The sequence below is a fragment of the Pristiophorus japonicus genome, chromosome 20, assembly GCF_044704955.1.
Source record: "Pristiophorus japonicus isolate sPriJap1 chromosome 20, sPriJap1.hap1, whole genome shotgun sequence".
NCBI lineage: Eukaryota > Metazoa > Chordata > Chondrichthyes > Pristiophoridae > Pristiophorus > Pristiophorus japonicus.
Window position 1 is genome coordinate 75,190,074 of NC_091996.1, and position 14,426 is coordinate 75,204,499.

At 47.6% G+C, this 14,426-nt stretch overlaps 1 protein-coding gene across 1 annotated transcript in view; it reads right to left on the reverse strand.

The window, feature by feature from the left end:
- LOC139232773 (zinc finger protein 850-like) overlaps nucleotides 1-14,426 on the reverse strand; it is an 81,486-nt gene that overhangs the window by 19,027 nt on the left and 48,033 nt on the right. Inside the window, exon 3 of the mRNA XM_070863273.1 lies at nucleotides 12,005-12,080. Within this exon, the coding sequence (XP_070719374.1) occupies nucleotides 12,005-12,080 (76 nt within the window). The remainder of the gene's footprint in view (nucleotides 1-12,004; nucleotides 12,081-14,426) is intronic.

A 14,426-nucleotide genomic window follows, 5' to 3' on the forward strand; every position in this document is an offset into this window, starting at 1 on the left:
CGAGGTCACAGGTGTTTCAATGAAGGACCTAATATTCTGGATCCCGAACTACATCTTGAAGGCTGGAAGATGCCTGTGCATGGATTTTTTCAACGTGTGGTGGCCATTGCACACCAGCCATCACATGGGCTTGACAGAGCTAAGTCTTGGTCCAGTGGCAAGGGTTACCCAAGACGACTGGAGACCTGCTCTGCTGCACGGACCTACTGCGCACACATCACAGTGTGGGCTGGCCCGTGCTGCCCCTGGGCCCTCGCCTCTTTACAGGCGCCTGATGAAGCAGCGAGTTTGATTCCACTTAAACTCAGCACACAACAAAATAAACTTCTGTCCATATAAACCAAGACTTGCCAGTTGTAAGAATACCAGTCACAAAGAGAATAATACATTTTAAGCTTTCTTCTTGTACAATAGGATGTGCTAATTGTTTGGCTCAGTAGGGGTTTAATTAGAAGACAGCCACAAACGAAGCCCACAGTGACTCGTGGAAGTTCCAACAGAACTTTATCTCAATGCAAGACTGTATCTTGCATTCTCCACCTGCCCTGCCATGACCATCAGCAACTTCTCCACCATTTGAGGGAAGCTTAAAAAAACCCTGTCATCAGGAATTTATTGGGCTGGAGCGGGCATCTTGTGGCATGCCCAGTTAGACAGACTTCTTCCTGTGGCCTTCAGCTCAAACTGCTTTGCCCTGTAACTCGCTGCAAGTGCAAGCTGATAATGGTGAGGGCATCTGGGACCTCAGTGAATGATGGGACCGTAGCCAATGAGATTTAAGGATTGCAAAAGAAATGAGAAGGCATGAGAAGGATGGTGAAGGATCAGGTACAGATATATAAATAAAGAGGGGCAAGATAGATTTGATTGAGAGAGAGAGGAGAAAGAGGGGCAGGATAGAATGGATTGAGAGAGAGGAGAAAGGAAAAGCAATGATTACATTTTAAAATCTCCAACAATTGATTACTCCAGGCTTCATTTAAGGGTAAGGTTTCATCGCACTCAACCAAGCATCCATCAGGGCCACGATGTCGATGCCATCATCCACGAACAGCTCATGGATGGGAAGGGCCTTGTTCACAAGTGAACGGACATTCTGGAGAGAGATGCGACAAGGGTTGGTGATGGTTGATCCACTGCCTGCATCCACAAAGTTAGCGTTGGGGGAGGAGGGAGTGAGTTGGACGAGGAGATCGGCAAGATTAGCCCCCAGTGGGCGTGCTGGGCGGGAAGGTCGGCGAGAGAGCAGGATGGGACAGTTGGGGTTGCTGATCGTGAGGAGGCAGCGACGAGTGCCACGATGGGCCCTCCGAAATATGCCAAGAGAGGCACAGAGGGAAGCTGCAGGCTTATCTAGGAGGGAGTCACATCTGGAACAGCGGCAGGAGAGCAGGAAGGTCGCAGAGTAATGAAGGGTTGGGGTCGCGATTTAGGCAGGCAGAGTATCCGAGAGAGGAGAGATGAAAGGAGGTATAATGACAGGAGAGAGCAGTCAGGGAGGGATAGAGAGAAAAAGGAAATAGGGGCAAAAGTGGAAAAAATATTGAATGGCTCGGGTCCGGAGCGGCAGCCAAAGTGCTCATGCGAATGGACGGGGAAAAGCTCAGGTTACAGAGGCTGTTTAAATGTAGTAGTGAATGGGATCCAATAGTAGGGAGGCCAGGGTGAAAGTCAGAGGTCCCGTGGAAGGATAAAGTCGACATGAACAGGATGGGCCGGCACGGAGCATCGACGAGCCGCTATCCGATGCAGGCGGGGGAGGTCCAGAAGCTGTTTGATGTGTAGAGAGATTGAGGATGCGCTGTATGAAGGAGAGTCAGTGACGAGGGGGCACAGTTTCGGGAAAAGGGTTCAGCCATATAAGACTGAGATGAGAAGGAATTTCTTCACTGAGGGTTGTGAAACTTTGGAATTCTCTATCCCAAAGGATTGCGGATGCTGAGGCATTGAGTATACTCAAGGCTAAGATCAATAGATTTTTGGATTCCAGTGGACTCAACGGAGATGGGGTTAAGGCACGAAAGTGGAGTTGAGGTTGACGTTCAGCCATGGTCGTATTGAATGGCAAAGCAGGCTCGAGCGGCCGTATAGCCTACTCCTGCACCTAATTCTTGTTGTCTTTTGTCTTGTCCGTGCCCGGATGGCCCTGGAGAGGGAGCAATGGGTGTTCACCTGTTCACTTAATGCCTTCCACGACCGGTGGCACCTCAGGGTACAGGCTGGGAACAACATTCTGGTTCAGTTGGGTAGGTTCCCATTGCTTTTGTTGGGACTTATAGATTGTCTGTTCTGAATTTCTACCCTATTCTTTGTAAACTCCTTTTACAGGGTATTGGAAGAGGATTTGCAGACGGGAAACTCAAATCAAACATCACATCAAGATCTGACAGAATCAATCCATTCATCTTTACCTGAATATCATCGGCCTTTCAATGTGGAAGGAGAAATGTTTGCCTGTTCTGTGTGTGGGCAAAGATTTCAATAATCAATGTGACTGGATAAGCCCCGAGAAACACACACCCGAGTGAGAGTGTTCCAGTGCACTGACTGTGGAAAGAGCTTTAACCAGTTACACAGCCTGAATAAACATCGCACCATTCACAGCAGGGAGAAACCGTACACGTGTTCTGTGTGTGGACGAGGCTTCAACCAATCGTCCAACCTGGAGACACACAAGGACACCCACACCATGTAGAAACCGTGGAAATGTGGGGACTGTGGGAAGGGATTCAGTTCCTCATCCCAGCTCGAAACTCATCGACGCAGTCACACCGAGGAGAGGCTGTTCACCTGCTCAGTGTGTGGGAAGGGATTCACTCTGTCATCCTACCTGCTGAGACACCAACGAGTTCACCAGTGACTGCAGGGGTTGGATTCTGCTGTTATTGCTGCTGTTAATCACATTCAGGGCTGAACCATGTTCATTCTGACAGTTGGGGTTCGTTTCTGCTGCTGTTAATAATCCCTGTAACTGGGCTGGAGATTAATATTGTGGCAATCTGTTTGCTTTACTCTTCAAATAAAGTCACTCCTTTTGAGTCATTCCAAAGGTTTCTTGGGATGGAACCAAACAGTGATTTACTTGTACTTTCAGTTTAGTATACTTTATTCGCTGCTCACGATATGGTCTCCTCTACATTGGGAAGACCAAGCGTAGATTGGGTGACCGCTTTGCGGAGCACCTCCGTTCAGTCCGCAAGTGTGACCCTGAGCTTCTGGCCGCTTGCCATTTTAATTCTCCGTACCACTCTCACTCCGACCTTTCTATCCTCGGCCTCCTACACTGTTCCAATGAAGCTCATCGTAAGCTCGAGGAGCAGCACCTCATCTTTTGCTTAGGCACTTTACAGCCTTCCAGACTCAACATCGAGTTCAACAATTTCTGTACCAGCCGGGAGTTGTGGGGATCTGGAACGCTGAACCTGAAAAGGTGGTGGGAGCTGATTCGATTACCAATGTTAACGGTGAATTGGACAGGTGCTTTTGGAGCAGGACCTTGCAGGGTCACCGACAAGTGGTGTGTGGGACTAAGCATGACTTATCTTTCAAAGAGCCAGCACAGGCACAAACGGCCTGCCGTGCTGTAAGTTTGCATGATTAATGATGGATCTGTGACCTAACTCCATATATCTCAATACAAAAATCTATCAATCTCAGATTTAAAATTAACAATTAACCTAGCATCAACTGTTGTTTGCGGAAGAGAGTTCCAAACTTCTACTACCCTTCATGTGTAGAAGTGTTTCCGAACTTCAGTCCTGAAAGGTCTAGCTCTAATATTTAGACTATGTCCCTTAACCATAGATTCTCCAACCAACAGAAATAGTTTCTCTCTATCTATCCTATCAGTTCCACTTCAACTCCTGTGTGCAGAGTGAGAATAAAATAAATAACACAGAAAATAGGAGCAGAAGTAGGCCATTAGGATGTTTCCCCTGGCTGGGGAGTCTAGAATGAAGTTGCATCGTCTCAGGATAAAGGGTTGGCCATTTTAGACTGAGATGAAGAGGAATTTCTTCACTCAGAGGATTGTGAATCTTTGGAATTCTATACCCCAGAAGGCTGTGGATGTTCAGTTGTTCAAGACAAAAATAGATAGATTTTTAGACTCTAAGGGAATCAAGAGATATGGAGATTGGGCAGGAAAGTGGAGTTGAGATCAAAGATCAGCCATGATCTTATTGAATGTTGGAGCAGGCTCAAGGGGCCATAAAGTTCCCAAAGCACCTCACAAAAGGTGGGGAACCAGTGAGTGTAGAACTCAACCCAGCCAGAGTCAGCACCTTCAGGGGAGGAGAGAGAGGGGAACCAGTGAGTGTAGAACTGAACCCAGCCAGAGTCAGCACCTTCAGAGGAGGAGAGGGAGGGGAACCAGTGAGTGTAGAACTGAACCCTGCTCCTAATTCTTATGTTCTTACAATGGATTCGAGGGGTTTTAGGAGTTGGGAGCTTTCTTTATTCTGTCCACTTGAGTTCGATAACAGACTTTCCTCTGTGAATATAGAACTGGATTAATGGGCAATGATGTATTTACTTGTTCATCTTTTGCTAAATATTACGTAGGTTATACGGCACGGAAACAGGTAATTTGGCCCAACCAGTCCATGCCGTTTATACTCCACTTGAGCCTGTTTATTTTCTGAGTGGATTTTGTTGTGTCCTTACACACTACAGCAAATCAACACGAGGCACATACCGGAGACAAGGTCACTCTGTGACCTGTACCTTTATTCACAGGACCAAGAAGTGATGACCCTGTGTGGGACCTCCCTTTATATACCTGGATGACCAGTTGAGGAGTGTCTCCCACAAGTTCACCCCCCTGTGGTCAAGGTGTGCATTTCTCAGGTGTATACAGTGTTATTACATGAAAGTTACAGTTATGTGAGGTTACAAACATGACATCACCTCCTCCCAACGCCTTTGGGTCAAAGATTGAGTCCTTCAAGCGGTCGATGCTCTCTCGTAGAGCGCCGCAGTTGGGGCTCTGGTTGTTGAGCCTTGGCCTGCGTCTCTGTCACCTGTGGTGATTCCGGCTCATCCGGGCTGGCTGCAGGGACTGTGCATGCTGCTGACGGTTCTTGTTGCTCGTTCACTGGCGGTGGTGTGGGCAGCATCTCATGATTTTCCTCAGATTCCTCAATGTCCATGCTGAAGCTTTTTTTACTTGGTCCAGATGCTTGTGACATATCTGCCCATTGTTGATGCTGACCACTATGACCCTATTCCCCTCTTTACTAATTACAGTACCCTCGAGCCACTTGGGCCCCACAGCATGATTATGAAAAAAAAAAGGGTCATCGATTTCTATCCATCTCCCCTTCGAGTTACGGTCGTAGCACTCATTTTGGGACTGGCGCTTGCACTCAACAATGTCTGACAAGACTGGATGAATGAGGGACAGCCGAGTTTTTAGTGTACGTTTCATGAGTAGTTCTGCTGGCGGGATTCCTGCGAGCGAGTGCGGTCGGGACCTGTAGGCCAGCAGGAGGCGTGATGGATGGTATTGAAGTGAGGGTCCTTGAATCCGGAGCATGCCTTGCTTTATGATTTGGACCGCACGTTTCGCCTGGCCATTGGAAGCCGGCTTGAACGGCGCTGTTCTGACATGTTTGATGCTATTACCTGGCATAAACTCTCAGAATTCATAGCTAGTGAAGCACGGGCCGTTGTCACTAACTAGGATGTCCGGCAAGCCGTGGGTCGCAAAGATCGCACGCAGACTCTCCACTGTGGTGGATGTTGTGCACGAATTCAATATGATGCACTCGATCCATTTCGGGTACCATTCAACAACAATGAGGAACATTTTTCCCATGAACGGGCCCGCGTACTCTATGTGAATACATGACCATGGCTTGGTGGGCGAGGGGGACAGGATGAGTGGGGCCTCCGTGGGGGCATTGCCCAGCTGGGCACACGTCGTGCAGCTGCAAACACAGTGTTCCAGGTCTGCATCAATTCCCGGTCACCATACATGTGACCGGGCAATGGCCTTCATAAGCACGATGCCTGGGTGCTCGCTATGGAGTTCCCTGATAAATGCTTCCCTACCCCTCTGGAGCATGACTACCCGGCGGCCTGAATGGAGAGTTCATCCATCCGTCTGTGAAACGGGCTGACCATATCGATTGGTCAAATCAAATCGCACGGGGTAGCCTGGAGGAGGAATTCATAGAATGCATACGGGATTGTTTCTTAGAACAGTATGTTACAGAATCTACAAGGGAGCAAGCTATCTTAGATCTGGTCCTGTATAATGAGACAGGAATATTAAACGATCTCCTAGTAAAAGATCCTCTCGGAATGAGTGATCACAGTATGGTTGAATTTGTAATACAGATTGAGGCTGAGGAAGTAGTGTCTCAAACGAGCGTACTATGCTTAAACAAAGGGGACTATAGTGGGATGAGGGCTGAGTTAGCTAAAGTAGACTGGGAACACAGACTAAACGGTGGCACAATTGAGGAACAGTGGAGGACTTTTAAGGAGCTCTTTCATAGTGCTCAACAAAAATATATTCTAGTGAAAAAGAAGGGCGGTAAGAGAAGGGATAACCAGCCATTGGATAACCAAGGAAATAAAGGAGAGTATCAAATTTAAAACCAATGCGTATAAGGTGGCCAAGGTAAGTGGGAATCTCGAAGATTGGGAAAATTTTAAATGACAGCAAAGAATGACTAAGAAAGCAATAAAGAAAGGAAAGATAGATTACGAAAGTAAACTTGCGCAAAACATAAAAACAGATAGTAAAAGCTTTTACCGATATATAAAACGGAAGAGAGTGACTAAAGTAAATGTTGGTCCCTTAGAAGATGAGAAGGGGGATTTAATAATGGGAAATGTGGAAATGGCTGAGACCTTAAACAATTATTTTGCTTCGGTCTTCACAGTGGAAGACACAAAAACCATGCCAAAAATTGCTGGTCACGGGAATGTGGGAAGGGAGGACCTTGAGATAATCACTATCACTAGGGAGGTAGTGCTGGACAGACTAATCGACTCAAGGTAGACAAGTCCCCTGGTCCTGATGAAATGCATCCCAGGGTATTAAAAGAGATGGCGGAAGTTATAGCAGATGCATTCGTTATAATCTACCAAAATTCTCTGGACTCTGGGGAGGTACCAGCGGATTGGAAAGCAGCTAATGTAACGCCTCTGTTTAAAAAAGGGGGCAGACAAAAGGCAGGTAACTATAGGCCGGTTAGTTTAACATCTGTAGTGGGGAAAATGCTTGAAGCTATCATTAAGGAAGAAATAGCGGGACATCTAGATAGGAATAGTGCAATTAGGCAGACACATCATGGATTCATGAAGGGGAAATCACGTTGAACTAATTTACTGGAATTCTTTGAGGATATAACGAGCATGGTGGATAGAGGTGTACCGATGGATGTGGTGTATTTAGATTTCCAAAAGGCATTTGATAAGGTGCCACACAAAAGGGTACTGCAGAAGATAAAGGTACGCGGCGTCAGAGGAAATGTATTAGGATGGATAGAGAATTGGCTGGCTAACAGAAAGCAGAGTGTCGGGATAAATGGGTCCTTTTCGGGTTGGAAATCGGTGGTTAGTGGTGTGCCACAGGGATCGGTGCTGGGACCACAAATGTTTACAATATACATAGATGACCTGGAAGAGGGGACAGAGTGTAGTGTAACAAAATTTGCAGATGACACAAAGATTAGAGGGAAAGCGGGTTGTGTAGAGGACATAGAGAGGCTGCAAAGAGATTTAGATAGGTTAAGCGAATGGGCTAAGGTTTGGCAGATGGAATACAATGTCGGAAAATATGAATTCATCCACCTTGGAAAAAAAAACAGAAAAAGGGAGTATTATTTGAATGGGGAGAAATTACAACATGCTGCGGTGCAGAGGGACCTGGGGTCCTTGTGCATAATCCCAAAAAGTTCGTTTGCAGGTGCAGCAGGTAATCAGGAAGGCGAATGGAATGTTGGCCTTCATTGCGAGAGGGATGGAGTACAAAAGCATGGAGGTCCTGCTGCAACTGTATAGGGTATTGGTGAGGCCGCACCTGGAGTACTGCGTGCAGTTTTGGTCACCTTACTTAAGGAAAGATATACTAGCCTTGGAGGGGGTACAGAGACGATTCACTAGGCTGATTCCAGAGATGAGGGGGTTACCTTATGATGATAGATTGAGTAGACTGGGTCTTTACTCTTTGGAGTTCAGAAGGATGAGGGGTGATCTTATAGAAGCATTTAAAATAATGAAAGGGATAGACAAGATAGAGGCCGAGAGGTTGTTTCCACTGGTCGGGGAGACTAGAACTAGGGGGCACAGCCTCAAAATACGGGGGAGCCAATTTAAAACTGAGTTGAGAAGGAATTTCTTCTCCCAGAGTTGTGAATCTGTGGAATTCTCTGCTCAAGGAAGCAGTTGAGGCTAGCTCATTGAATGTATTCAAATCACAGATAGATAAATTTTTAACCAATAAGGGAATTAAGGGTTATGGGGAGCGGGTGGGTAAGTGGAGCTGAGTCCACGGCCAGATCAGCCATGATATTTTTGAATGGCGGAGCAGGCTCGAGGGGCTAGATGGCCTACTCCTGTTCCTAATTCTTATGTTCTTATGTTCTTCAGGGCATGCTCCGTGTGCAGGCTTTCCAATCCCCAGTCAGGACACATTTCTTAATCAGAGATAGGAGGGGATCTGTTTGACCAGGTTTTGATCTGGTGGGCTGTGATGGGGAGCCTGTGCTGTCAAAGGCATCGACAGCAATGACCATCTCCACACTTTGCTCCGCTGCCCCCTCAGTGGTGGCCAGTGGAAGCCTGCTGAGCGCGTCAGCGCAATTGTCGGTGCCTGGCCGGTGCCGTATGGTGTTGTCATATGCAGCCAGCGTGAGAGCCCATCGCTGTATGCGAGCTGATGCATTGGCATTGACAGCTTTGCTGTTGGACAACAGGGATGTTAATGGCTTGTGGTCTGTTTCTAACTCGAACCTTCTGCCAAAAAGGTACTGGTACATCTTTTTCACCCCGTAGACATATGCGAGTGCTTGCTTTTCAACCATCCCATACCCCCTTTCTGCTTGGGAGAGGCACAGTTTGGAGTTGGCCCTCATCATTACTCTGCTGCAACACGCACCCAACCCCATAGGATGATGCATCGCATGTCAAAACCAATTTCTTTCTATAGGGGTCGTACAGGGTCAATAACTTTAGAACAAAGCAGGTTCCATGCCCGATTGAAAGCCCATTCCTGACAGTCCCCCCAAAACCAATTGCAACCCTTATGCAGGAGCACATGTAGCAGCTCCAGCAATGTACTTAAGTTCGGTAGAAAGCTCTCGAAATAGTTCAATAGTCCCAGAAATGAACGCAACTCTGATGTGTTGCCGGGCCTGGGCGCGCGACGGATCGCCTCCGTTTTGGATTCGGTGGGCCGGATTCCGTCTGCGGCAACCCTCCTGCCCAAAAACTCGACCTCTGGGGCCAAAAACACACACCTGGACTTCTTTAGTCGCAGGCCTACCCGTTCCAGTCGGCGTTGCACCTCCTCCAGGTTGTGGAGGTGTTCCTCGGTGTCTCGACCCATGATAAGGATGTTGTCCTGAAATACGATTGTTCCGGGGATGGATTTTAGCAGGCTTTCCATGTTCCTTTGAAAGATAGCGACTGCTGAACGAATGCCAAACGGACACCTGTTGTGGACAAACAGCCCCTTGTGCGTGGTGATGGTGGTCAGTAGCTTGGATTCTTCGGCCAGTTCCTGGGTCCTGTAGGCTGAAGTGAGGTCCAACTTGGTGAACAGCTTGCCACCTGCCAGTGTGGCAAAAAGATCCTCCACTCTCGGAAGCGGGTATTGATCCTGAAGGGACACTCGGTTGATAGTGGCGTTGTAGTCGCCACAGATCCTGACCGAGCCATCCGTTTTTAGAACAGGGACGATGGGGCTTTCCCAGTCGCTGAATTCAATGGGCGAAATTATGCCCTCTCTTAGCAACCTGTCAAACTCATTCTCAATTTTCTCCCGCATCACATACGGCACCGCTCTGGCTTTATGGTGCACTGGTGTGGCATCCAGGATGATGCGTATCACTACTTTGGTGCCTTTGAAAGTCCCGACACCAGGTTGAAATAATGACTCGAACTTTAGTAGGACCTGTGAGCATGAGCTTCGCTCCACAGATGAAATGGCATGCACATCCCCCCATTTCCAGTTCATCTCGGCTAGCCAGCTCCTCCCCAAAAACGCGGTACCATTTCCCGGGACAATCCAGAGTGGCAGCCGGTTCTGAGATCCATTATGTGTGACCACCAACATTGCACTGCCTAGCACTGGGATGATCTCTTTGGTGTACATCCGTAATTGCGTGTCAATGCGTTCTCGTTTGGGTCTGCTAGCTCTGAGTGGCCACTCATAAGTGACTGGCTGGCCCCTGTGTCCAGCTCCATGCGTACCGGGATGCCGTTTAACAGTACTCTCATCATCATAGGTGGCGTTTTTGTGTATGAGCTGTGGATGTTTGCCACCTGGACCCGCTGAACTTCAGCATCCATTGCTGTGTCCCAGGCATACCCCTGCCTTGCAGACACCTCTTGTGGTTCATCCACTTCGTAAACCAGCCCCTCTGCGGGCTTCCTGCACATCCTGGCTAAATGTCCACTCAAGTTACAATTTCTGCAGATGAATTGTTGAAACCGGCAGGTCTTCACAGCATGTTTGCCCCCGCACCTCCAACATGAGCTGAGATTGTTGTGAACAAAAAATCTATTACCAGGCATTCCTCTCTGATTGTCTCTTTGATTACTCTTGAGCACTCTGTTTGTGGGTGTCAATGGTCCCATCCTGGAACGTATTGTCCCTTATGATGGTGTAAATGTCCGTTCAACCTGCCATTGTCTGTTCAACCTGCCATTGTCTTTGTTGTGGACCCACCCTAGAGTCTGTTACTGCCTGGTTGGTATCGAATTGCCCTTGCCTGCCTGCGGGGTTCTGAGTCGTGTTTACCATGTTAACTCCCTGCTCCATCACCACGTTGGGAGCAGAGTTGCTCGCGTTGATGATCTTAGTTTCCTCCTCCCCCGCCATGAAGGTTTGAGCCATCAACGCTGCTGCTTCCAAGGTCAAGTCCTTGGTCTCAATTAGCTTCCTAAAAATCTCGGCATGACCAATGCCCTCAATGAAGAAATCCCGTAACATCTCCCCCCCCTGTAGGCGTCTGTGAACTTACAGAGGCTGGCCAAGCGCCGAAGGTCCACAACGAAGTCCAGTATGCTCTGCCCTTCCCGACGTCAGTGCGTATAGAATCTGTGTCGAGCCATGTGTATACTGCTCGCCGGTTTGAGGTGCTCACCGATCAGTTTGCTGAGCTCCTCGAAGGTCTTGTCCGCCGGCTTCTCGGGTGCGAGCAGGTGTTTCATCAGCGCCTACGTCTTAGGTCCAGAGCTGGTCTGTAAATGTGCCCTTCGCTTGTCAGCTGCTGCCGCTCCCAGCCAGTCCTTTGTGACAAAGCTCTGCTGGAGCCTCTCAACGAAATTGTCCCAGTCCTCACCAACACATTACTGTTCCTCCGTGCTACTGGTGGCCATTCTCTTGAGTCGTTGATTCCCGTTTCTCGTCGCCAAATGTTGTGTCCTTACACACTACAGCAAATCAACACGAGGCACATACCGGAGACAAAGTCACTCTGTGACCTGTATCTTTATTCACAAAACCAAGAAGTGATGACCCTGCGTGGGACCTCCCTTTATATACCTGGATGACCAGGTGAGGAGTGTCTCCCACAAGTTCATCCCCTGTGGTCAAAGTGTGCATTTCTCAGGTGTATACAGTGTACAGTGTTGTTACATGAAGGTTACAGTTATGTGAGATTACAAACATGACAAATTTAAATTTTAAACCAGGTTTGCAGGCGTGATGCTCTATTCACACTGCGAAGGTGAGAGATGCTGATGGGCGCACGCTAAGTCCAGTAGCTGAAAGTGATTAACAGTCTGGGTTACCGGTGATCCCGGGCGCGTTACCGAGACCTACCCTGGATACCAAGGCTAGGAGAGGCACTCTGGGAGGCATAGGGAGCTGGCCAAGAGAGTAACCGAAGGTCTGAGAACTGAAATGATCTAGAGTTAGAGAAAAAGCCCAAAAATGGAACAGTCGGTAACAGGACATCAATTAGTCTCCTCTTATTTTGGAGACTTCAAGGGCTCGACACATTGTGTGATTTGACATCAAGCTAATTTATTTGACAAATATGCAGAAAATTAAACCACAGCCCAGTTATTCGAGCCACTAACATCAGAAACAAAGCACAACTGCCAGAATAAACATAGTTCAGTTCTGGATAGAAACATAGAAACATAGAAAATAGGTGCAGGAGTAGGCCATTCGGCCCTTCTAGCCTGCACCGCCAATCAATGAGTTCATGGCTGAACATGCAACTTCAGTACCCCATTCCTGCTTTCTCACCATACCCCTTGATTCCCCTAGTAGTAAGGACTTCATCTAACTCCTTTTTGAATATATTTAGTGAATTGGCCTCAACAACTTTCTGTGGTAGAGAATTCCACAGGTTCACCACTCTCTGGGTGAAGAAATTCCTCCTCATCTCGGTCCTAAATGGCTTCCCCCTTATCCTTAGACTGTGTCCCCTGGTTCTGGACTTCCCCAACATTGGGAACATTCTTCCTGCATCTAACCTGTCTAACCCCGTCAGAATTTTAAACGTTTCTATGAGGTCCCCTCTCATTCTTCTGAACTCCAGTGAATACAAGCCCAGTTGATCCAGTCTTTCTTGATAGGTTAGTCCCGCCATCCCGGGAATCAGTCTGGTGGACCTTCGCTGCACTCCCTCAATAGCAAGAATGTCCTTCCTCAGGTTAGGAGACCAAAACTGTACACAATACTCCAGGTGTGGCCTCACCAAGGCCCTGTACAATTGTAGCAACACCTCCCTGCCCCTGTACTCAAATCCCCTCGCTATGAAGGCCAACATGCCATTTGCTTTCTTAACCGCCTGCTGTAACTGCATGCCAACCTTCAATGACTGATGTACCATGACACCCAGGTCTCTTTGCACCTCCCCTTTTCCTAATCTGTCACCATTCAGATAATAGTCTGTCTCTCTGTTTTTACCACCAAAGTGGATAACCTCACATTTATCCACATTATACTTCATCTGCCATGCATTTGCCCACTCACCTAACCTATCCAAGTCGCTCTGCAGCCTCATAGCATCCTCCTCGCAGCTCACACTGCCACCCAACTTAGTGTCATCCGCAAATTTGGAGATACTACATTTAATCCCCTTGTCTAAATCATTAATGTACAGTGTAAACAGCTGGGGCCCCAGCACAGAACCTTGCGGTACCCCACTAGTCACTGCCTGCCATTCTGAAAAGTCCCCATTTACTCCTACTCTTTGCTTCCTGTCTGACAACCAGTTCTCAATCCATGTCAGCACACTACCCCCAATCCCATGTGCTTTAACTTTGCACATTAACCTCTTGTGTGGAACCTTGTCGAAAGCATTCTGAAAGTCCAAATATACCACATCAACTGGTTCTCCTTTGTCCACTCTACTGGAAACATCCTCAAAAAATTCCAGAAGATTTGTCAAGCATGATTTCCCTTTCACAAATCCATGCTGATTTGGACCTATCATGTGACACCTTTCCAAATGCGCTGCTATGACATCCTTAATAATTGATTCCATCATTTTACCCACTACCGATGTCAGGCTGACCGGTCTATAATTCCCTGTTTTCTCTCTCCCTCCTTTTTTAAAAAGTGGGGTTACATTGGCTACCCTCCATTCCATAGGAACTGATCCAGAGTCAATAGAATGTTGGAAAATGATTGTCAATGCATCCACTATTTCCAAGGCCACCTCCTTAAGTACTCTGGGATGCAGTCCATCAGGCCCTGGGGATTTATCGGCCTTCAATCCCATCAATTTCCCCAAAACAATTTCCCGACTAATAAGGATTTCCCTCAGTTCCTCCTCCTTACTAGACCCTCCGAACCCTTTTATATCCGGAAGGTTGTTTGTGTCCTCCTCAGTGAATACCGAACCAAAGTACTTGTTCAATTGATCTGCCATTTCTTTGTTCCCCGTTATGACTTCCCCTGATTCTGACTGCAGGGGACCTACGTTTGTCTTTACTAACGTTTTTCTCTTTACATATCTATAGAAACAGATTATCTGGTCGTTATCACATTCCTGTTTGTGGGAGCTTGCTGTGCACAAAAATGTCTGCTGTGTTTGCTACATTACAACAGAGACGAGATTTCAAGACTGCATTTGCTGCAAAGCGCATTGGGATGTCCTGAGGTAGCGGGTGCTATATAAATGCAATTCTTTCCTTTTGGATGTGATTAGCAGCAGAATCCAACCCCTGCAGTCCCATGTGAATTTGCTGGTGTGTCAACAGGTGGGATGACTGAGTGAATCCCTTCT